The 26,490-nt window shown below is 31.3% G+C and overlaps 1 protein-coding gene across 7 annotated transcripts in view; it reads left to right on the top strand.

Moving 5' to 3' along the window:
• The window catches only part of PHF14 (PHD finger protein 14), a 172,416-nt gene that overhangs the window by 97,191 nt on the left and 48,735 nt on the right, over positions 1-26,490 (top strand). For 5 of the 7 annotated variants that reach the window (XR_001145083.1, XR_001145084.1, XM_012720907.1 and 2 more), the window contains exons 17-18: positions 16,146-16,175; positions 16,888-17,005. Coding sequence is in view for 5 of the 7 variants with exons in the window: in XM_012720907.1 (XP_012576361.1) it covers positions 16,146-16,175; positions 16,888-17,005 (148 nt within the window). In the remaining 2 variants the exon portion in view is untranslated. Of the gene's footprint in view, positions 1-8,468; positions 9,610-16,145; positions 16,176-16,887; positions 17,006-26,490 lie in introns of those variants that run through there. The other 2 variants (XM_004676723.2, XM_004676724.2) reach the window with 2 other exon arrangements.

Below are 26,490 nucleotides of genomic sequence, written 5' to 3' on the forward strand. Positions count from 1 at the left end.
CAGATTTGGGAAATTGAGAGCACATCTCAACTATAACTACTCTTTTGACTTTCTTTAAAAAAAAATTCAATGAAACCATTATAGAGGAGCATGCACTAAAGTAAATTCACTTAGTTGGTGCAAATTAGGGTTAGAATACCGCCCTCTTGACTATTTAACCAAGAATTATTTTATTCTGCTCTTTAGTATTTTAATGAGAGAAAGAAAACTAGTAAAAAGAAAAATGAATAACCCAATTCCTTTAGCATTTTCCCCATTAGTTCTATAATTAGTTATGGTTTTCCTTTGAGCCTTGTCTGAATACTTGATGGTTTCCTTAAAAAGTTAAATGTGGGGGCCCTCCCTTGTGGCGCAGCAGAGTAAAGCACAGCACTAAGAAGCTAAAGCCACTTAAGCATGAATTTGATCCTCACCCCAGAGGTGACCCACATGGCTCAGCTGACCTCTCCTGACCCTCCCACTGCTCCCCTCAGCAGTGTACTTCATCAGTCGGCCTTTTCTGCTCCCTACTCTGTTGGGTAAAGCCTCTTACTGCCCCCATGGTTCTGTATTCATAAATAAATAAATCTTAAAAAAAAAAAAAAAAGTGAAATCCGGGCCCTCCCTGTTGCTCAACGAGTTAAAGCGCAGCACTATGAAGTTATAGCCACATGAATTCAGTCCACAGCCAGGGGGTAACCCACTTGGTGTGGCAGACCTCTCCTGTCCTGCCCTCTGCTCCCCTCAGCGGTGTATTTCAGTCCATCTGCCTGTTTGCTCCCCACTCTGTCTCTGGTGAATCTGCTCACCTCTTGACCCTGGTACCTCTGGCCTGTACCTCAGTTCTGGGATACATAAATAAACAAATCTTTACAAATAAATAAATAAAATAAAATATCGTTTGGAATTAATATAATTATTGATATGGTTGTATTTAAAACTACCATCTTGGTATTTTCTTTGATTCCATTTGTTCTTCTTTTTAAAAAAAGTAGTATTGATTTATAACATATAAGTGTTAGATGCTTATCATTGAGCACTTCATTTGCACTTCTTGTGCTACTACATGGTTAGTTCTGCATGTTACTTATGTGTACGCTGCATTAAATTTACTGCTAAAAGTACAAATCCTTTACCATATATTTTACTGTTTCCTGATTGACCTATGCCTTTTTTTCCCTTCTCTTTTGGTATCTACTAGTTAGTGTTATAGTCCAAAAGTTTATTTATGTATTTATTTTTAATTCATATGTTTGTTTTGTCTTTATACTTTTCTGCTTGTTCTGTATCGAGTATATTTTTATTCATTTTTACATTTTTTTTATTTAGGCTTTTTAAAAAGATATTTTTAGTAATTAATTACCCTAGAGTTTATTTCATACATCTTTAATTTATCACTGATTCTCTTCAGTACTACTTCACAAGTTTTAGAAGACCTTCTATCCTGTGCTTTTAGCACTTCATTTGCACTTCTTGCGCTATTACATGGTTAGTTCTGCATGTTACCGAATTTTCTTTCATATATAATTAAATATAAGAAAAAAAAGATTTTTTTTTAATCTTTGCTTAAAATGCTTTTGGACCTTACATATTTTAATGTAGCTCCAAGTATTTCTTTGTCTCATATTTCTTTTGCTAACTTTTAAAGAATTATTACCAGTTACGTATTTTCTGAATGACAATACAGAACTCCTGGGAGTCATAGACAAAGAAAGGACTGTTCACTTTCCTCAGTCTTTTTCTATAAACATTTTAGTAAGCTGAATAATGGCTAACACAAGAATTTCTCATAATCGGATAGCAAGCATTGTTCTAAGTGTTTTATGCATGTATTTAATCCTTAAAATCTATACAGTGGGCACTGTTTTTATTCACACACAAAAATGAGAAAATTGGAGTTTTTAAAGATTGTATAATTTTGCAAGATCTCAGTTTAGTAAGTGGTAGAGCCCAGCTTTTTATCCAGTAAGCAGTACTCTCCAGGATCTGCATTCCTCTCATTCCTATGCTGTTTCTCAAAGAATAATAAGTACTAAGGATAAAATAGGTTATTTTCTGGTTAACTCTGTTTCGCATATGAACTTTTACTTAACTGTTTATTTCCTTGTGTTTTGATGGTCAGGTGCATTCCATTTAATCCTGGAAGTAATTGAAAACAGATATCAGCCTTATTTTCCTTGGCTAGTCCCTGATGCTCTTAAGACATTTGTTACACTTAATGAAATAATGTTTTTTTCCCCCCTTCCCCTATGGTATTAATTATATGCCAAATTGAGAGAAGTAAAAAATGTCATGTAATTTACCATGTTCTGGGGTTCAGATGAGAATTCCCTATAATCAGCTATGAAACGATAACCTTAAGTGACGTGAATTTCATGTATCCTGATCATCTCAATTTCTAGGGAATGATACAAAACCTCCTCATTTTGAGTCTCTAGTGTTTTGTTTTCATTTTGGTTTTTTTCTTTTTTTACCTTGCTCTCATCATCATGAAATTAAAAATAGGTATATTTCAAATTGTTTCTTATTCAGGGGCTATCTCTTTATATATATGTAGCCTCAACTTTTGGCTATGCTTTGAATAAATTAGAACTTGGAATTCCTTTAGCATTGTTAATTTCAGAAAAGGTTAATAACTTGGTCAGTTTGTTAACTTTTTTGGATCTACTCACATAGAAAGGGCTTTCTTAATCATATGGTTTTTCCATTAATGCAAAGTCCATTTTGGTGCTAATTTTCTTTCTAAATACCTGATTTTATGAATGAATGAGTACTTGCATGTAACATCCAGCTGGGATTAAAGCCATTTATGTTTTCTGTAAAGATGATGATGATTTTGAATAATTAATCCACATCAGTAACTAACATCAAATCTATTTAAACTCATTTTTATCTAGAGTTCTTGAATGCTTACAGGGACCTGACAGCTCAACATATGGTGGAAATGGAATTGGAGTTCTTTTCTAGTTCATAAAAAGATATTTATATGGGATACCACTTCTTGAGCAGGACCTAGCAGCTTTGTAATACCTTTCAGGTATTTAGGATGGGGGTTCAGATTTGTTGTTTCAGGGTCTCTAATTTGTAATAATTGGGTTTGATTTATGGAGTTCAGCAAGTATTCAAAAATAACTCAAGATAAAAAAAATAACCCTTGTTGTCAACATGGTATTTTCTTTGAGGTAAAATTCTTTCTTGGGCTTATCAGTTTCTGCTGGTATTTTCATTCAAGAATTTTCTGGAATTTTGACATCACTGTACTGCTGGGGCAAAAAATATCTTCAGATGATTTCAGTGAACTCAGTAGATTTTATATTTGAATCTAATTGACTCATTGGTAGTGTCTTGCTGCTATCCCCAAAAGTTCTGGGATATAGGTCTTTTTGTTATAGCTACTGCAGCTTTGGAAATTATTATGATGCTTGGAACAGACAATATTTTATCTTGAAAGCTAAAGTAGTAGATGCAAGGCAACTGCTAGAAGAGTCCTAGCTCCCAGTCTAATTTATCGCATTTATAAATTAGCTGTTTATAGCTGAATTAGTTTATAGCTAAATTCATATTTTCTAAATTACTACTTGGAATTACCATTAAGAGTAGTAGGCCTTATTATTTAATATCATAGTTGATTTTGTTGGTGAATTAGAAACTAGGGCGGGGAGAAACTTGAGCAATGTTTTTACCATGTTGTTAGTTAGCTGTATTTGAATACTGTCTGAATAGCTCCATTCTCATCTGAAAGAATCCCTTCCCTTCATATTCTCAAAGTTCCTTGTGTTCCTCCGCCCCATCTCTAATTCAGTTTGCTTAGTATCTGTCCTAAATAAGAATTGACAAATTGTGCCTACTCCCAAATATTGGCATGCTTGTCTCTTTCTCTACTTCTGTCTTTAAGGCATTTTTCATCTTTATTTTTCCCTGTCATAACTCTCAATGATGGCATGTTGTGGAAATGAAGACTTAAATATTTAAAGGGAGATATGTGTGTTGAAGGGGAGCTCTATTGTAAATCTGTATACTTGCAAATCTGAAACTATTCTAAAAGTATGAGTAAAAAATTTAATACAGGTAAGTAGAAACTTCAATATATATTTAAAATTATTTTTTATTATAAAATATACATATAAAACATTAAAATGTAAAAACTTAAGTCATAATTTTATGGCATTTTAATATACCTTTATTCACATAAATTTAATGATTCTGTTGAAAATACTTAAAAATATAGCTGTTCTGTATTATTTGAAAGCTAAAAATAATTAGAATGATTTGAGGACCATTTTTTAATCATAAAATTTCTTGATACCCATTTTCTCCCTTTCTCGTTATTGCAGGTTCTCTACCATATTCTGTGCTGCTTGCTTGCTTTAGTGTTTCTTTTACCTTCTTTCTGTGTTCTTCACTTTTCTCATTAGCCCTCTTTAAGTCTCATGCTATGCTTTAGCTTTCCTCACTTATGTTGTCAATGAATAACTGTGCTTCTGTAGCTCTAATATATCTTCATTTCTCCAGTTGTCTGAGTCTCTCTGAATAGGTCTGCTACTCAGATCAGGCCTACTTCACCATGCTCCATTGAAATTTTGAGTTCTTTACTATTATTCAAACACCATTGTTCTGAACTGTGGTTAACATTTATTGAATATTTTATAGTAACAGAATGCTCCTACAGCATAGAGCAATCTAATCTTTGAAATTAAATGCTTTATATCACTGTCCTTAGAAATCATTTGGCCATTTCTGTCAACCAGGAATATTTGCCTTTTTTTTTTTTGTCTTAGACCTTACTTCTTAAAAAGAAATGACCAACATTTTAAGTTAATGATTTTAGAACTAAAATAATGTTGTTTAATATGCAGAGGTTCTAAAGAAGATAATATTTAGAAAATAAATCAGTCTTGTGAAGAAACTTAAAAAGTTATTTTTTGAAAAGTACTTTTTGATTATAACAGTTAAAAAGAAGGGCTTAATTTTTGACACATTTGAATAATAAAGTCAAGTTGCTCTGAATTTTTCTTATTATGTTGGAATTCTTATAATTTGGATTGAAAAGAAAGTGCTTGTTACATATTTTTTTTCTTTCTTAATAAGTTGATGTAATGAATTTGTTAGATGTGCAAAATGACTAACCTGCCTCACACAGTCAGAATTTAGTGTGTGGCATTCTTTGACCTTCAAATCTCTATACCTATACCTTTAAGTGTCTTTGTATGATTTATATCTTTTTCCTGTGTTACATGCTATGAATTAAAGAAATAATTTTTATTTAGAAAAACAGAAGCCTGAGCATGATATATGTTATATGGTGAAGTGTGGTATTTATATAGTACATAGATTTAGAGTAGTAAACATCATAATTTTAAAAGCAGAGAAAAGCTTAATATTGTAATTTGTTTACCACTAAAGTGTGTTTAACACTGTTAATTTAGAGAGACAGGATTGCCATTTACTCAATGATTTAATTTGTTTGGATGCTAGCTATAGTGTGACGACTGGCTAGATGAGGAGTCTTGAATTATGTTATCCTTTTAAAATAATTTTCTCACCTTTAAAATAGAAGCATGAAAACATCATTTTTCCTCAGATTTGGTCACTTTTGTAACTCAAAGAGGTTGCAAAGTAAAACTTCCTATGCAGTCCTGGAAAGGCTGTTGAAGTCTGTAATTTGACCATCCAGCTGACATTCAAATCAATTGTCCAGCATTACTATATTACAGAGAAGATTTTCTGCCAGGGATAGAGATGTGTTGGTAACCCACACATTTTGAGGCAGCTATGATCAGTGGCAACCTCACTCTCCATATTAGCTGATAAACCTCTCAATCATTTAAACCCTTGAAGTCATACAAAACAAGCATAATCTAATTTCTGATATTAAAGTCCAGCTATATTGTTTTCTGGTCTTTTTTCAAAATCATTCATCTTTTTTAATCTGTTCCCCTTACAATAAGGTTTAATTTATATTAATTTTGTGATCTATCAGTATATGAAACAGACAATAAATTAACAAAGTTATAGTTGAAATTAATGAAAATATAATTTGATAGAAACTTCAGAGTTGATGATAGGTTTTGATATCTGGGTTATGTATAAAAATCTCATTTTTAACATTTGTGATTGAATCCCAGAAAGATATGAATTACCAATTCTAAGGAGTGGGAATTATAATAATGTAATGTTAGATGTTTGCTATCTCCCAGATTATATTCCCTCCTCACTGCAATACTCCTATGGTATATATCTGTCTCCGCTTTAGGTAACTGAGGTACAGACACACTAAACACATTGAAATAGAAGTGATTTCAATTATATCTTGAAATATAACACATAGATTGAATTATAAGTTAATTTCTTCTGTTCCAGTAAATACTCTTTAGTGTTTAATAAATCTGATGTTCTTCACGTAGTTGCTGAGATTAAGATACTTATATCATGGCCAGTCAGTATACCATATTTTATCTCATATAATCCTCATAGTAATTCCATGAGACAATGATTTTAACCCTATTTTATGGATGAGGGAAAAAAATAATTACCTGTGTAAGATCATAGAACTAGAAAATGATTAAAGTTTCATTCCAGGTAGTCTTGAGTATAGTAACTCAAGCTCCAATCATTAGGCAAACAGCTTCTACTTTAGCTTATTTGTCTTTCTTGGGACAAGATAATTAGATAATTCCTCTTGGAAGTCAGTTCCAACTGTATCAGATACAGACTACTGGTACATTCATCAAGGAAGCTGTTTGAAAATGGTAAATTCCATTTTTTTCTAGATAAATTCATAAGAAGCTAACTATGTACAAATGGAGTAAATATAAATCCCAAAATGATCACTAATGTTTAGTAGCCAAGAAATGTCACATTGCTTATTCTTGTTTTAAGGAATGTTGCAATATTAAATAAAATTGTAGGATGGAGGAATATTAGCAGTGGCTTTTAATTATCTTCAAAGTTAAAGTTTAATTTAGATATAACTGGATTTAAAGCAGATTTTCATGTTACCTGATTTATTCAAATTCCTTTCAAATACAAGCACCTTTAGGACCATCTTACTATTTCCTACCATTTGTGCATGCAATTGAAAGTGAATTGTACTTCTGTGATAAATGATGTGGTTGCTTCCTCTTGCACTATGCTTATCTAGTAGTGCTTTACCTGCATACAAAACACTTCGCAGAATGTCTGATTCAGAATGTGCTTAAAGCTCTTCATTTAGAGACTACAGCACTGAGAAAAGTGTGTTCGTGTGACTGCTCATCTGGGAGTTCAGCTTTTCCATGTGTATGTATTTCCCTGGTATTCATTAGGGGACCTCAACCTTTCTATTTCTCATATGTTGATAAGTACATTCTCTAAAAATTATGTTTCACATTATATTCCTTTTATTTCTTGTGCAACTTTGCTTTTGCTTTCTTTGGAGGTAATTCAGTTTGGCATGACAACTATTCTCAATAGTGCTCTTTATGTCTGTGATTGTGCCACTTTTCACTTTCTTTTTCTCAATAGAACTTAGAAGCATTAAACACATCTCTCTAACAATTAAATATGGAATGAACTTTTTAATATGATGTGTGACTATTTGACAGTTTCATCTTATCTACAAAGATGCAAATAGATGAACGGAATGACAATTTTTTCTTTACCATAGACATAAAAAACTACTTTTAATCACTGAGCTCCTAAAATTTATCCTGTGAAAATACACAAAGAACCAAATAAATATGTGTCAAAAGGGAAATAAATACAACACTATAGGAAGTTTGAAGAAACAAATTGAAATGAATGCATGAGTTTCGAAAATTTGGCTGAAGTTATTAGTGCATTTCCTAATCAGTGACCAGGTATTTACTTACATTAAGATATGACTACTGTCTTTTTTGGATGGCAGGATTCACTAAAATAGTTTACTGAAATATATTTTTCATAATTATAATAAAACGTTTCGAGTATAGTCTTTAAAAGAGGGAAAACAGTTTATACACATGGGAAAAGAACCAATGGCATATTTCCTCCCTGAGACCTGATGGTAGGGTAGAACCAGCCCTTTAACATGCTGGTTAGATGTACTTATTTTCAGCACAGCTGCATTCTTTTCAAGCATTATTAAATTGTCTTATTTGATTAAAAAAATAGCAAACTACTTATTTTCCAAGATATACAACAAATATATGTTTGCTATGTAAATGAAAGTCCTTCATTTATGTATTATTTTCTTTCTTTGTTTTTAAGATAGATTTAGTATGACAACTAAAATTAATAATAAAGTAAGAGAAGACAACTCAATGCTTTTGGTGATAAAATAGTTCTATTTTAAACACTAAGAACCTATACAAGATCATGGCATTTAGGTTTAGGGTATCTATCTCTCTGGATCAGATCATAGGTTTTTTTAAATCTACTGTGGTATTTTTTAGTATGTTTCATAAAACATAGTACAGAGCTGCTATGATCTTGAAATGTTAATGTTCTTTTCTTATCACTTTACTGTGTAGATACCCTTCATGAGACCCAACTCTGCCACAACTCATCCTCGGAGGCAATCCCGGAAACCTTTTATAAGTGTGATTTTAAAAATGTGGATAACACTCTCAATAGAGTACATAAAGTAAAGGAGAACAGCTATCTGTCCTTTTCATAAGCTTATCACAGCAAAAAGTTGCTTTTGCTTGTCAGGTTTGGATAGAATATAATTGATTGGTTTGTTATTTGGACTGACAAGGCAGTAAATTGGCCTGTGTGAATTTCTTTCTTCTACTTTTTTTTTTTTGCACTAATCAGAAATATTTGATATGTGCATTATTGCAAATGCAAGATAATGTATTGTCAGAATTGTCCTACTAAGTAATGTCTTTCCTTCTTGTTTCTTTGGCAAATGATATTCAATGCTTAGACTTACAGAAGAATTATGGAAGCTTGTAGGACTTAAATGCAGTGTACTACTCTCCTTCTTATGGTTGGACAATACCAGTAACAAACAGGAATGCATTCCATTAGTCGGCTCTTCTCTCACGTCCAACTTAATACATGTATGCATAAATGAAATGCTGCATTGAGAAACAACTATAGACACATCTAGCAAACATTTTTATTTATAATATTTAACAAAAGTAAAAGACTTGTGAAGCATACAGCATTCTGGTTTTGACTCACTAGTCCTAGTGCAAAAGAACTGATATTAGCATGAAATTTTTATGACTTAAGCTTTTTGAACTCATAAATATATGAGTATGTTTGTGTTGATCTCTAGGGTTTTCTTTTTTAGTGATACCCACATTTATTTAGTCTATTGATTTAATATGAACTTTCTATGTTCATAATTTTATTTTTCTTGATCTTGAATATGGAGTTATCAAATAAGGCAGGAGATACAAAGCTTATTGACTATACAACCTGCCTGCTGAAAGATCTTCATCAGCATCTGTATCTTTCCAGAGGTATACAGAATTGATATTTGATCTTCAAGTTTTAATGATCCAGTTGTAAAGTCAACGACAGCAATATGTTGAATATTTCATCACTCCATCTTGAACTGATTTAGAAGAGACTTTGTTGAAATTGAAATGCACATATACATGTAAATTACTAACACGTCTCTTGGAATTTATTGATTTACAAATGTGGTTTTGGATATCTTTTCAGGTATAGTGGTTATAAAATAGTGGTTCATACTTTAGGAATAGAGTAGGCAATGTTGTAATCAAAAGCAAATGTAAATACAAAATGCTATGTTAGTAATCTATAGTTAAATAAGGAACCTTATTATTGGATAAGATGTTTAATAATAAAAATAACATGTTTATAAAAATATGTATAAAATGAGGTCAACTTATCGAAACATCTTAGAACACTGGAGGAAAAATATTAATAACTTGTAGCAAAGCTAATAGGCTTTTTTTTAAGAATAAGAAAATTTAATATTTATATAAGCTTAAGAACAAGTTGGTTATTGTTGCTATTGCTAAACTCCTGCCAATTTTAGGAAAAATGACAAGTTGCCATTTTCTTAATAGAATATGTTTAACACATTAGGCCACAGTTCTTCTTTGATACATATGAGAAATCAATACTGGCCATTTTATTTTTGAACTGAGAAATCATTAAGACTTGAGGTTTTGGTGTCTATCAAAATCCTTCCCAACTGGATTCTAGTTAAAAATTACAGAATCATCGTTCTCCATCTTGTAGTCTTCAGTGGTGCGTATGCTATTCCATGCTTGGTGCTGGCCCTAGGGATCTTTGTTATACATCATCTATGTAAACTGCATAATCAAAGACCACTGATTCTACAAACCTGTATTTGGAGTAAAAGAATTTTCAAAGGGAGTAGTACACTTTCTCCTAAAAATCTAAATGCTCTCATTTTTTGTGCTAAAATTAATAATTTCCCATAATCAATCCAGGAACTATTTGAAGGAAATATTAGTGTATATGTAAGAAAATTTGCACTAAATAGTTCATATTTTATAGACATTTGTAAGAAAAGTGGCATTATGGTTAAATAATGGCTTTTTGTCATGACAAGAAAAACATTAAAATATTAGAACGGAAGTTAAATGACTTCAAAATGCAAGAATGACATAGTAGCATATAGCAATGATTTTCAGAGATTGTGTGTCATAATAACTGGAGGGATTTGTTGAAACACGGGTTGCTGCCCAATTCCCTTGGTTGTCCTCGTCCATCCCACTTTACTCTTTCCTCCAGTTGTCTCTGCAGTTTATGATTTAGTGGGTCTGGGATGAGACTTGAAGAAGGTTCACATTTCTAACAAGTTCCCAAGTGATGCTGATACTGCTGGCCAGGGACACCACCTGGAGAACTATTTGTATATATAATGTTTCAAATCATTGTATTATGTCTAGCATTATTGAATGTGGCTTAAATCTGTTTTAAAAGTCCATCACATTTTCAGAAATTTTTGTTTTTAGAGAAAAGACTGTGATAAGTTCACTTGCATCACATGCAATACACCTTGATTTCTTTACTTTTAGAAATTCAGTTAAATATTTATTTTATAGCTATTATAGTGACAATGTACTTTGGATATAGAAGTGAATTGATCAACATAGCCTTTGTCCACAGTTCACTCAATTCTTTGGTAAAAATGATTTGAAATTAGAGCTATGCTTCAACATTGAAACGAAATTTAACCTTTGCTTACCCATATTAAGTTAAATGATATTTATATATCATTGTTATTCATGTGTTTCTTGACTGCTTATTTGATTTTACACTGTTAAAAATAGATTGGTGACCAATAAATAATATTATTCACACTCATCTCATTTCCCCGTTTTTACATCTGACTACTGAATAAAGCAACTTTTTTAAAACATATCTTTTTTTGACAAAACCAGTTTTATTTAGTTTATAGTCAAAATACTTTATGACTATTTCATGAAAACCCATTTTCAGTAAATCAGAAGGACTTTCTGTAGCAAAGTGGAATGTTAACATAAATATTTTTCTAAATTGTTTTTCACAATTGAAAGTTAAGAGACTCAACTTTAGAGTTGTATGGCATAAAGACAGAATTGTTTTCCTATATGTCTTGAGCCTGTCCTTTGTAAGCTTACATAATATTAAGCATTGTGATTTAAAAAATATTTCTGAATTGGACGTACCTAAGAATGTAGTTCTGTTTCCTTAGCCATCACTCTTAAGACTTTCTGCAGGCCTGCTGATAAGAGTCACTGCTGTTCAGGTATACAAGATGTAATGAAATTGGATGCTCATGCTGGGTTTTGTAAATAAAATGAGATTGACCCCCAGCCATTATCTCATTTATCTGATTTACATTGTAAAATCAAGATGTACACTATTGATTAGAACATAATTAGTTAATTATGAACAGGGAAATACAAAGTTAAGTGGGGGTTTGGCACAGCAGGTCATTCTGCTGAAAAAGTTTCCAAGGGCATGAACAGATGGAGATCAGTTTATTAAAGAACATAGCAGACATGTTTCAGGTACGGAAATCTCATTTTGTCATGCTGAGAATAGGTACTTGGCCTTCTTGTATATTTTTATATGAACTCTTTTGTTTCAGTTTTTATTTTTTTCTTTTCACTCCTAATCTTGTAACCTAACTGTCCTAGGTCATTTAAGTGATTATTAAATATGAATCTGGGTTTTGATAACTATTTTTTAGTAAGTATACTTTCACATATGAAGAATATTTTTGTCATCATTCATCCACTTATTATTGCCTGTAAAGTTTATAGTGGCATTAATGAAAATATGTTCAAAATGTGCCATTTGTCCTATTTTTGTGAAATACAATATAAAAGGCATTTTTTAAATTATTTTGTTTAGAAAATGCTATTGTGAAAGGTCTACTAAAGTTAAAAAATGTAAAGGAATGGAAGTCAGTTAATATTTAATATTTTTTGAATATGGTTAGAATGCAAAATTTTGTGCAAGCTAGTATTTTGAAAGTAGTTTAGCTCTATATTTTCCATTCACGTTAAATTAAGTAATTGAAATATGGGCACTGTTCAGTGCAAGAATCTGTCATTACTTGTTAATAGATATGTGTAGTTATTTAAACTGCTAGTGAAATTTTTATTTAAGTAATGTTTCTATTTAAGGCTTTTTTTAAATCTTACACAGAATTTTCACACAGAAGTGATGAAAAGAAAATTCAGTCCATCAATTCCCTTATTAATTAGTATTTTTTTTTTTCATTTCAAAGTGAGCATATATATAGTATATTTAAAGGCTTTACTCTATCTGGACTTGGAAGGCAGCTAAATGAAAATTCCCATTAATATAATGAATAGCTATGATTATGGATCTACTTAGTCATAGAAAATGTGCATCATTTTTCTAGTCCCATTGTCTTGATTTTCTTTCTCCCTGAAGTTTAACTTATTATTTGACTGTATTTTATTTGTATAGAATATGCACTTGATTATTTTGGTTAGTTTTAAAAAGTAGTTATTTAGTGTATTCTTCTACTAAAATTAGCAGTTGTAAAGTAAGGGAACTAAGTCTTTTGAAACAGTGGCTTTTACCCTATCTCTTAGAAATAGGAAGATATATATTGTTTGTTTCTTTTTACTTGTGTGCATATTCTCAAAAATTGGTAAATATATTACTAACTGCTTATTGTATAGATCATTATACATATTATTATAAATCATTTTCTTCCTCTTCTTTGTCTAGGGGGCTATACTTAACCATATGCTAAGTAAGTATTTTAAATACATATAGAACTATATTTATTTGGTCACTGCATTTTGATAAGTCAGTTTGTAAAAGACCACATACAGAGAGCTGCTTTATCATTTATATATGTGTCCACTATGAACCTGATAACCAAAATAGCTACTATTTAGTAAGAATGTAATTAAACTTGCAGTTTCCTTTTACACATGGGATTCATTTTATCTCGTGTAAAATTGTAATTTAAAATGGCCTATAGTATTATGTTCAATAATTAATTAGGTGTTTAAAGGATACATCATAAAGTATCCAATTTGTATTTTTTTAAAAAATTCAGTTCCTTTATGTTATTTTTATATTCTCTTAATATTGTAAGATTGCCTCCTATTTAATAGTTTCTTTTAGTTTCATTACATGGACATTGGTGTTATTTGATAAATTATTTATCTTTTATACCTCTGTTTTTGTAGGTCAGTGACTGCTTTTGCAAAAGATTTTTAAGTTGGCTGGCACAGTTTGCTGAAATTCATAGTGGTGTGTGTGTTTGTGCACACGTGTGCATGAATGTAATATACGTATGTGCTTGCATACAATAATTTACTTTTTTGATCATCCCTTACTATTATTCTGAATTTTAGCATTTTTAAACGTTTTTATAGTATCTCATTTTTGTCTATGGTATATTCTTGCAAATGCTGTCAAGTTCATTTTTATCATTTGGGATAGTTTTGTTACTAGCACATAAAGTTATATATATTTTTTAATTCAATATTTTATTATAGAAACAACCAGATTTTTTTGCTGCATAAAAATAATACACAACTTTAGAAAGAACTTATTGTATATTATTTATTTCAAGATTGGTTTCCCTTTGTGTTTTCTACTGGAATTTGGCAGTTCATCAGGGTATTACCTTTTTTTGCTACTTAGTATTTTATTTTGTTTGTTGGTGACACCAGTTTTATCTTGAGAGAACTCCCATATCACTCTAGAATTCTAAGTAAATTCTGCTTTTTCTCTGGGACCCATTACAAATTATGTTAGTGCTGCACATATAGACTACATCATTCTGAAAGGTATGATTAGTGAAAAAATCAGTAAGACTTAGGTTATTTCCAAATGGTGAATACTTTAGCATTATTTTGTAACAAATATAGCATATGAAACTTCTTTCCCCTTTAGTATTTATGCTTGAAACAAAAGATAACTTGTTTTACAATTAATTGAAATTTGGTAAAATTGAAACTACATCAAAATAGCAGACTTATTCTTAATTTGTTAGCTGGGAATCTATAGATATACCAACAAGAATTACCTGCATAAGTGAAATTAAAAGATAATAATTTCTGATATATCTTCACATTCCTGGTAATATTTGACTGTTATATACTAGAAATAATTATCAGAGTTACAAGGTAAATATGCAGTAAAATTAAGCTTTAATTTGATATGACCTAGAACATTAATAACTTCACTTATTAAGAGCCTAGATTAAGAGCAATCTGAACTTTATGGAACATTGCCTGAAAACCTGAAGTTAAGCCAAAAAGATTATAGTTAACCATATTTATGTTCATGTTCTTAATTCAATAGAAGTTTTAATTTTCATAGTTTTTTTTTTGGTTTGCTTATTCTTAGTCAATTTAGTGATTGGTTTCCGAACTCATAAAAAATTGGGGAAATGCTGCTTAATAAATTCACTGACAATAGATTACAAGCAAGTAAAGACCTTGAAAACGTGGGAGAGTTGAATACAAGTATTCAAATAGAACCACAGACTAATGGCTCTTGGTCCTTTAGACACAGTTATTCACACTGATCACTATGAGATGACAAAAAATAGAGTAAATTATATTTAATGTATTTTCTTGATGAAGCAAACAGTGTAGTTCTTTTTAATTTCCCATCAAAAATGATTAAAGTACCAGTCTTCATGCTTAAAGGAATATGCCTTTAACCTACCTAGAAATCTGTCTTCTCATAAGCTCAGACATGCTTATATTCTGGTTAAGCCAAAAAGATTATAGTTAACCATATTTATGTTCATATACTTATTAATTCAATAGAGGTTTTCATTTTAATGTCTTTTTTTTTTCCAGTTTGCTTATTCTTAGTAAATTTAGTGATTGGTTTCTGAACTCATATTCTATATGTCCAATGTAGTGGAAATTTTAGCCACTGAAGGGCAAAAAATGTTGAATTGAGAAAAAAGAGCAAAAAATTGTGTGGGCTTGCCATTTAGTCTATATATTTGAAGTTAGCTATGTTTTTCTCTATTATTTTTTTCTTAATTCCACAGCAACAGGCTTGAACATCTCAGTTGCTTTAAAATAAAGTTTTGAGAGTTTATAATACTGACATGATAAATAAAGTGTTGTTATTCCTACTTGATTTTATTTTTCACATAGCTAGAGTTATAGTAAGCAATTTTTCAAGTCTATCTTGAATCTGAAAGAAAGTTTTGGAACATGCATAACTTTTATTTAGCTCATAGAATGGAAGGAAGTAATATATAAATTTATGACTGTGTTTTTAACTGTCTTGTACCCTTGTACCCGAATTTAGTTAAATTGCTATCTAAATTTCTTGATCCCTGTAATGGGCCTTTGGGAGGTGGTTTTTGTAGCATGACATGAAATTTTACTGTGAATATAAATTTATAGTCCTTTTTATTGTAATGATTTTTTAAAATCAATTGTTTTTATTTGTGTTTTCATGACAATAGCTCCTTTTTTCTAATAAATCCTTGGGTATATTAGTTGTGGATTTCTCAGCATTTAAGATTTTAAATCAGTAAAGGAAACTACATAAAAAGAATCTGGCAGGCTATTTTGAAGAAGTTTTTTTTTTTTAATTAAAGCTCAAAGGAAATAAATATAATCTTTTCTATAAAATATTTACATCATTGTTATTTATTGTTAAATTTTGGTCTTGTTTTTTCCAACTGATGCAACATTCCTTTTCATAAGGCTGAAATAATATATATCTTTCTTCATTGTCAGCAGGATGAGATTGTCTGAAACGAAGAATAGGTATGATAGTTTTCTCAGATTTGGCAAATCCACTATCAAAACATTTGTTAGTAACCTTTATAACGTACTAGGAAGTACTTTGTGAAAACAAATGTACTAAGAGGAAATGACAGGTTAATTTTGAGAAAATTTATTATGGAAATATTAATTTCTTAGAATATAACTTGTTCTAGATTGTGTTTGTATATTATGTGCTATAATTATAGAACAGTCTAACTTGGAGAAGGAGAATAATAAGGTATACATATGTATAACATTTATTACAGGTTATTCTACCTAATAAAGTTCTTTAGACTTAAAAAAAAATTAAATCACAATGTATTGGACTAAATTCATAATCTTGAATGTTAGGTGCTTTGTTTTTAAATTAATGAATGAAGAAATGATTAATTTTCGAAGTTCAAAATTGAAATTGTGTTTTTTTAAAATTATGAGCATATACAGCAAAACACATTAATACATTCTTAACAGTTCTAACAAAGTGTTCTGAATGTCATTAATTTTGTTAATTTTATTGTTGCTGTATTTTGATTTTCCTCAAACATTTATTTCAGGTTTAGATTTTGTTTTTCATAAATGTGAATTTAGTAATCTTGTGAGCCAAGGATAGAATTACAAGTATTCAAGTTGAAATGTACAATTATTTGGGTTTGTCTTTGAAAGAGATGATTTTTATATTATTTAGTGTACCATAAATTTGTTTACCTTGCAGGTGTGATGAATGCAGATTATGCTACCATTTTGGCTGTTTGGATCCTCCTTTGAAAAAGTCTCCTAAACAGACAGGCTATGGATGGATATGTCAGGAGTGTGATTCTTCATCTTCTAAGGTAAGGGGATAGTGAGGGGGGAGGAAATCTATAAGAAATAGTGTTTTCTTTCATTTTGATAGCTTTCTCATATCACCTCATTATCTAACTTGAAAGAGAATTGGAAGGTGAAAGACCAACATTTTATTATAATGCTCTTTAAGAATAATTTTGTTTAAATTAAAAACAGCTGTACTAAATTATATACATTTTTCCCTATGAAATATATTAGCTGCTTTGTATATACTTTATATTACTGTATCATATCAAATACTGCTCTAGTAACAACAACAACAAAATAGTCAACCTTTGCTAACTTACCATACCTAGAGATTGGCAGGGAAATTCTATCTTGAGTCATAAGAATTTTTTTGACAAGTCAGTATGTATATATTAATGTATCTAAATGTTAACCAACAATATTAATATATATTATTTGTATAAGTGGTAAGTCTAATTTTATTTTGTAGATAATTCATCTTGAAATATATTGAGAATGTTTTGCAAAGTCTATTCTTTGAAAAAACTGGTTTTTATATGTATGAAAATTTATTTCTGGCAATTATTTTAACAAAATAGATAGAGTGAAATTTGTAATACAAGTTTATCCCCCAAAGTGAGCTACTGGAGTTGTATCTTTTAAATGTCAATATTAATACCTTAAATTATGATAATCTGAAGTTTAAGATTATCATGTATTTCTTTAAAATATATGACTGAATAGTTAAGATTCCTAATGACTTGACTCATTTGGCATAACTACCGTGCTTCAACTAAGACTTTCTAATCTACTGTGGGTTAAGCAAATTGTTACTTACCTAGAAATTAGAAATTGAATATTTATGGTAATCTGGACATCAAGACATCTTTCAAAGTGATGCTAAGGCTCTTGTACAATAAATTATAACTGGTACAAAATTCCTGTCTGATCATGGAAACAAAAATATTCTTTTCTTCATCAATTAAAATGATTTACTTCAGCTTTCCAAGACATACTGCAAAAGTTTATTGCAGAAAGCACTTAGTTAGAAAAATTATTTCAAGAGCTTTTTAATAATCACATTTATTAGTTTTTATATTTGTATAATGATTATTAAAACATCCATTTTTTTTTAATAATCAAGCATTTTTGCCCAAGTGTGAACCATACTTATATATAATAAGAATAATTTTCCATTTTATTAAAATACACTTTTAAGTAGGAGCATGCTATTTTAATTACATAGTTTAAAAACATATTCCTAAAATTATATTATGTGGAAAAAATTAATTTACTATAGACCATACTTGATTTCAGTTTGAACCATGGATGGTGATGTTAACTTTAATTACATGACTAAGGAGTTATCTATGAGTTTTCTATATTCCTTTCCTCATTCTAATTAATAAATAATCTTTGGGCAAGAACCTTAAGACTATGTAAATGTAAATTTCCTTATGTAAGTTTTGTTTCATTCATATTATTATTATCTTTATTATTATTATTATTATTATTATATTATTATTATCTTTATCATATTATTATTATTATCTTTATTTTGATAATTTGTTCAGATTGCCCCAAATTTGGCTACTGAAAACCACTATAGACAAGTTTCTTCCACTTCAGTTAGCATCCATGTCTTTTGATTTGATCCCACCAAACTTTGAGTAATTCTTTACTAAAGGTTTTCCATGCTCAACTTGTACTTTCCCTAACCCTACTCCATTTTTCCAAGGAGTTAAGGTTCCTTTTAGTGGGTAATGGTATTTAGAAACTAAGATCTAGGTACTAGATATGATCGTTGTTACAGGGATAAAGTTTCTTCTGTCTTTCAGTAGTCAGAATCAAAGACTAGATGTATGTGTTTCCATTCATGCACATACACACTTATGCTATATTTCTGTGTCTTTATACACACTGAAAAGTAATCTACTTTTCTCCCTTCCCTTCTTTTTAATATCTTAACAGAAAGCTGTTTCTTCCATTGTCCTTAACATATCTTACATGGTTATTTCCTTGATATGTAACTAAAATCTTGTCACTCTCTGTCACCCACCCCATATGGACAGTTATCATATCCAATAATGACTTTCTGACTGAACTGTTGAGTGGGAGAAAGGGGAAGGTGATTTCTTTTACAAGTTTCTGTGGTAATTTCAATGAGCAGTTAGGAACAAGAGTCATAGTTTATTGTATTTTATGAATTTTTCAGTTCTTAAAAATATTTTGAAGGTAATTAACTTTTTTTAAAACTTTGTAATAAATCCATGCTGATACTTTAAAATTATTTTAATGCTTATATATATTAGCATAGACTTAATAGTTGTTATTATTTAAAGTATAGAATATAAACTCCTATAAGTCTAAGGTGTACTTGATATAGATCTCAACAAATCTCTATGGTAGTTTCAGCAGCACCACCAAAATAAAGATAACTTTTTCAGACATAGTTAAATGGACATGTGTAAATATTTCTTTTAAAAGTACTTCAAGTCATTTATTTTCACAAGTGGTACTGAGGATTTAAATGTATATCATGCATTTTACAGTGATTGTGCTAGTTATGTTTCTGACTTTTCATCCTGTTTAAACTCTGTTATGTAAAAGCTCATTTATGATAGCTACAAGATGAAATGTCTTAGCTCAGAGACCTGCATTTATTTCATTCTTACTTGAGCTTTCTAGAGTACTGCTCCTTTTGAGCAGTAATAAATTGAGTTCATATGTATTGAAATCACATCTAAATCCTGAAGGACGATTTTCTGGAATTACAAATACATACCCTACTAGCTGATAAAAGTGGTACTTGTACTTTTGAGAATCATTTGTGTTAGGAAGTCTGTGGATAGAGGAAAATAGGATTTTCTTTTTCATTCTTATTTTCCAAACTTTCTGCACTGAGTAACTAGAATTCTATATCTGATGTGTCAAAATGACATCTATAAATATTGTCAAGTAAAACAGTCATTGAGAATTTTGCCTCTTTAAGAACTGAACAGAATAATCTCTCCAAGGAGTATCTTGCCACAATACATTAAACAAGCACATTTAATTGAATCTGGCAATATTGGAAATTGAATGTCTGAATTTTATGTATTATGAAGATTTATGAAAAATATAAAATTAAAATGAATTATCTTTTAAAGTTCCTTTATATTTGAAGAATTTAACTAGGCCATAAAAAATAGCATTTTAATATTTTAACTATTCATTTGACCTCTGGGATTTTATCTGACATTAGGTTGAATTTGAAGTTTCTGAGTTTAGCACATTTGACTGAGAAGTCACTTTCAAGTAAAATGTATACTGCTCAACAGACTTATCATTTGTGTGGCAACAATGTATTTTACTAGGCTATAATGTTCTTGATTTGCCTTTTTATGATACAGATATGTAAAAGTCTAGAAAAAACTTGTTTATATAGTATTCTACATTAGAATTATGTAGAACAAATATGTGATAGTTTGTGATGTAGCTCTTCCCCATCATAGCTATAGTTAAGTACTTAAATTTCAGATTTCCTCTTTGCTAGTGCTATGGAAAAAATCCACAAACTTCTAGTTGGTCATTTATCGTATCTAAAACTAATTTCAGGCTGTTGCCAGTTACTCTAGCATTTTTTTCTGGCAAGCAGAATTGTTCGCATAAATGTCTTCTAGGCCTTGCTTTCTAATTGAATGTTGTACTTTGAGACTTATGCAGTGATTTGTGAAATCAGTAAAGTAATAGCCATTAACAATTCCATAATTATTGTCTCTATAATGTATTTGTTTAAATTGAAAATTTATGTCCTGAACTGACCTCATTATTTTTTGTCATTATTACCTTCTCAAAGAGATTGTTTACTTAATTGTCCTTGCCAGGTTTCTCAAATCTACCCCTAAAAAGTATTTTCTCAAGGATCAATTTTTCAGCAAAATTATTCATTGTTATTCTTTATAATATAATTGGGATATATACTGATCTGTTTAATTCGCTTTTATATTTTTAAAATTAATCAGTTTTTTTAATTGAGGTAGTATTAGTATACTACAATTAGGTATTGCCACGATAGTATGTCCATCACCATCTCACCCACAATAGTCCATTTTACTACCCTCTTATTTTTTTACCCTTCTGCCACAGACCGCTTCCCTCTGGATCTTAAATACTATAGTCATCTTGTAAGATTTAGACTTTAAGATTTCTTTAACTGATTCTTAGTGTTATATTCTCCTTCTGACTTATTTCACTAAACATTATCCTTTCCAGCTCCATCCATGTTGGCTGCTAATGACATGAGTTTATCTTTGTTTGATTTCATTGTGTGCGTGTATGCATAGACACACACCATATCTTCCCGATCAACTTAACTGTTTTTCAGTATTTAGGATGTTTCCACAATTTGGTCATTGTAAGTAACACTGTGATAAATACTGGAGTGCAAGTTTCCGTTCATATTAGTGGTTTTGAATTTTTCGGGTAGATTCATAGGAGTTGAGTTACTGTATTGTATGGCAGATCCATTTTAATGCTTTGAAACACCTTCATGCTGCTTTTCATAAATGCTGGACTAGTCTGTATTCCCACCAGCAGTACAGAAGGTCCCCTTTTCTCCACATCCTCTCCAGCACTTACTATTTCTGGTCTTTTTGATACAGGTCTGGTGTAAGGTGCTATCTTCTTGTAGTCTTAATTTGCATTTTCTTTATAGTAAGTGGTAACATAAACTGGAAAAACCAAACTGTTTTCTAATTAGATGGCATGTGGGTATAAATCATCTATATAGTATGCTACAGAATACCATGATAAGAAACTAAATTATAATTGATATAATTAAGTAAAGTTCCATAGGATGCCATACATAGAAATTTCTTACAAAAATTCACCAACTTCATACTGTCCTGAAGTTTGGATTTTTTTTTTTTTTTTTGAGAAAAAAGTCACTTGATAAAATGTTATAGTCAAGCAGAGGGGTCTTTCTTTACAGTTTTTAAAAATTTAAATTCTGGCCCTCCCTGGTGGTGCAGCGGGTTAAAGCACAGCACTGAGAATCTGAAGCCGCTTCCGCATGAGTTCAATTCCCGCCTGCCCCGGAGGAGACCACATGGCGTGGCAGACCTCTCCTGACCACCCCGCTGCTCCCCTCAGCAGTGTACTTTGTAGATCTGCCTGTTCTGCTCCCCACTCTGTCTCTGGTGAAGCCTCTCGCCGCCCCTGAGCCTCTGGCCTGTACCCCAGTTCTGTATGCACAAATAAATAAATCTTTAAAAAAAAAAAATTTTTTAAATTCTACCAGAATTAGAAATACGGGAGCTTCCTCTTGCCAATATGGTGATTTCTTTAAATTCACCAGAATCTAACCCATTGTTCCTGGAAAGAGGTAAGGAAAAGGGATTATAGGTGATTTTTTTGTTTGTTTTGTAATTAGGAATGAAGGACTATAATTTAATTGAGTCAAATATTACTTCATAATATTGGCCATGAGTTGTGGCTTGTAAATACAAGCTTGTAAAAGCTTGTATTGTGAAAAGAAATTCATTCAGTCTGTCTGCAAAGACTACTCTAATTTTGTGTAGTCATTTTGTATACAAACTAGATTTTATCTGCAATAGTTCCTCCTATTCAGAAATGGCATCTGTGTGTCAATGGATCAAATAATAATTTAATCTAACTGAATTACACTAGACTCATTGAGCTTATTACTTCTTTCATTTGTCAACTCAAGAGTAGGAAATTATTACCTATTAGAAGTTAAAAAATGGTTCCCTCCATTTTAACAAATAAGGATTAACTTTTTATTGTACTGTATTTTTACCTGTGACCTAGCTCAGTCATTTAGGTTCTTTTGGGATTTCAAACTTCTACAAGTTGCTTTAGCTTTAATATACCTGTCACTTTTTTACCTCCTGGACTGTAACTCATATGTTTAATATAAAGCCTAGTCACCTAAGATACAATCTTTTTAAATATCTTTTCTGAAGATTTCTTAAGGGTTTATGTTGTAGTGTTATATCTTCATTGAAGTTAAGTTGGCTTTTTGTTAAATGTACCTTCAATAATGGCTACAAATGATTATCTGCTTCACTGGTTTGCAAACTCTTTAAAGTGTGCTTGTAGAGGTTAAAATTTTAGGAATCACTTTGAAAAGTTCAAGCTGCATCAAAAAATTTTAGTCATTTCACTTTTGTTTTCTTGAGGGTCTTTTATTTTCTCAACTTTTTTTTTTTTTAAGATTTGTTGTTGAACTGGGGTACAGTACATAGGTGCAGGGATGGTGAGAGGCTTCACCAGAGAGAGTGGGGAGCAGAACAGGCAGATATACTGCAATACACTGCTGAGGGGAGCAGCGGGTGGTCAAGAGAGGTCTGCTGTACCATGTGGATCACCTCCAGGGCTGGAGATTGAAGCTAAAGCCACTGGAGATCACCTCCAGTGGCTTTAGCTTCTTAGTGCTGTGCTGTAACCCTCTGTGCCACCAGGAAAGGCCCTGTTTTCTCAACTTCTAACGTGATAGTCTGTAAATTTTTTTTCTAAAATAAAATTTAAATAACCAGATACTCATGAAATTTCCAAAGCACAGATATATAGGTAGCTTAAAGCAAGGAGTGAATATTAGCTCTTTCCATTGTTTCCCTTACTTTAATTCAGCAGTTTCTACATAAATCCAACAAATCATTACTTGAATAAGTCAATTTAAAATGGATTCCTGTATCTATTTTGAGAAAACATTCTTTACTATTTTCAGGAAGACAAAGTGTTACATAATTTAGACATTTCTTCCCCTTTCCCATGATATTTGGTGACAGTGTGCACACTTTAACCTGTTTACTATAGAAAGACTATGATAAGTGCCATCTTAATTTTCCAATTTTTTTCTTCATGGTTTAGCTGTTCCAAATGCCCCAATTCTGTCCTACTCTTTCTTCCCTCCTTTTCAGTTCCCCTCAGTTAGTGAAAGCACATTGGAAGCTTAACACTATATATTTATGAAATATATTTATATTTGTTTTCATTAAAAAACTTCCCTAAAATAGGAACCTCGTTAATGGGATCTAATATATAGTTTGTTGCTTTTTTTTTTTTTAATTCACAATAGCACTATGGAAAAACAAATTGTAGTCTGAAATCTAACACCTTTAAATAAGAACTCTTCAAATTAATTTTAAATAAGGCATATAAAAAGGAGACAAAGTGATTTTAATTGTTTTCCATATTAAATGATTTAAGGACTACCCAGATTCTATTTTTAAAAGAATAGTCTTTTCACTTTTAGTCTGATACAAGTAAATTTTGTTCTTGAATTTAAGGCAAGATGCAAATAAAAAGTAACTCGATTCTTTCATCCTAATGTCTCTGAACAAGTTCTGTTGAATCCTTTTTTCTCCTGAGCGACTAGGTGTTTTCCAGCCTCCCTGAGGTATGAAAGGTAAATAGTCTTTTTCTGTAATGTCAAAAATTATAGGTCAATTTAATGATAAGACTTCAATCTCTCAACCAGTTCAAAGCTTCTCTTCTAACCAGCTGAGGCCTACTTACTGGGAAACTGTAGGATTAAAGGGGACCATTTTGGACTTGGACTCTTGTTCCTGCTTCCTTGTGTAGATTTTCTTATTTCTCATTGCTACTACTTTCTTACCTGCTGTTTACTTGATGTGAGAAATGCCTTCTCCTAAGAGCTAATGAATGAGTTCCTTTTCAGAACTTGTGTTCCTTTTGTCTCCCCTTTGGTGGCATCATGCTGTCCCACTAGATTCTGCTCTTTGTCTGAACCCCTTTCTAGACTGTCAGAGTCTTCTTTTGCTTTCATGTGTCATTCTTTGACCCTAAGGTAAGTACTTTCAGACCCTTTCCCTGACAAGCTCAGAAGAGCAGTCATTCCCCCTGCAGACTGCATCTTTTCACCATTGCTGTTCACTGCAGCCAGTTAGAGATGCATCACCACAGAGTGTCTGTGTCCACTCAGACTCCTCGGGAACAAACTGATTTTTACACATCGCGCACACACTCACACACAATTCACTTTAACATGAGGGACTTCCTATAAAACTACCTCTCCCAGTAAAATTATTCTTCAGTCTCTCTTTTCCTCGTTTCCATACTTCTTTGATGAACTACCAAGACCATTTTTTTGTGTGTGAGCCTTTGAAGAAAAGATTTTCTGAAGAATTTTTACAGTGCTTTAACAATGGAAGACTTTGTACTGTATGTTGGTAATATAAAATTTTACCTACCCACAAATATTTTAATGTGCCTGTGTCATGTAATGTATCATATACTCAATAGATTCATATTCTGCCTTTTCTGGACAGAAATTTCTGGACAGAAATCTGGAGAAATTTATGTACTTAAGTCCATTACAAATTCATACCTCTTCAGTTAAACCAGGCTTCATTCCTTCCTTTACCAGATTTTCTTATAGCATTGATCTCAAATCTTTTGCCACATATCTCAAGTCTCAGTTTTAGTTCCAGCATCAGCAGATTCTTTCGGATGACTTGTTTATAACTTACTTCATAGAGGGAAAAGGACACTTATCCTCATCTCCTCTCAGCTTTAGAAAAGACTTTGTTACTCTCTCCATCTTCAACTTTTGTTACTTTCCTTACCTCATTCTATTCCCTTGCCTCAATTCTTTGTTACTTTCCTTACCTCAGTCTATTCCCTTGCCTCAATTCCTGTTTTGAAGAGGGAAAAGTCCCTTTTGTTCTTTAATTCCAAAAGTCTCCTTCCTTTCAGAATTGTAATTTTTGATTATCATTAAGCCATCCTACAGACATTTTCCAAATTAGTCTTTTGACAGATTAGTTTTCACTTAACCTTTCAATGCAGGAAACCCTAGGAAGAAGCTATTCATTTCCCATAATATAGGGTAGATTTCAGGTTTTATCCCTGAGTTTCAAGGCATCTGTAATCGGGCGCTCACCTCAGGCTAATATTCCAGGTAATACGCCCCCTACATTTTTGTCTCTCGTCACCCCTTTCCTTCCTTCTCTTATAAATATTATCAAGATGTTTTGCTTGTTTTAAATTAAATATCCTAAATTCTAGTTTCTCGTAACCCTTATGACTAGATTAATTTATTTTGCACCTCTTTGCTAAACTAATTATTTGGCATTTGATAGATATGTCTTAGAAATTAATATTCTTTTTTTGGTGAATGGGTTATTTTTTTAAGCTAGATCCCATTCTCTTATGGCAGAAAAACTTTCCTCATAGTCCTTGAAGACACTGGTACTGGATGTTATACATAAATTTTCTAAGTTATAAATTGCTACTGGAAATACTTTCCTGCTAACCTGTTACCTATTAATTGTTATGAAATTATTTTTAAAACTTTCATTTTGCTGAATGGCAGTGGAAATATAACAGGTTCTTGTATTTGCCTTAGATGCCCCACGCTATTGAAACAGCAATGCCTAAAACATAAACTTTCTACCAGCCATAATCCAAATATACAAGAAGACCTGAGTAAGAGACATAAGAAAATACTGTTCAGCAAGTTTACAGTCATACCCTTTCTTAGAATAGTTTCTATTCCTAT

This window comes from Condylura cristata, unplaced genomic scaffold (genome assembly GCF_000260355.1).
Source record: "Condylura cristata isolate star-nosed mole 26May11 unplaced genomic scaffold, ConCri1.0 scaffold00005, whole genome shotgun sequence".
Classification (NCBI taxonomy): Eukaryota; Metazoa; Chordata; class Mammalia; order Eulipotyphla; family Talpidae; genus Condylura; species Condylura cristata.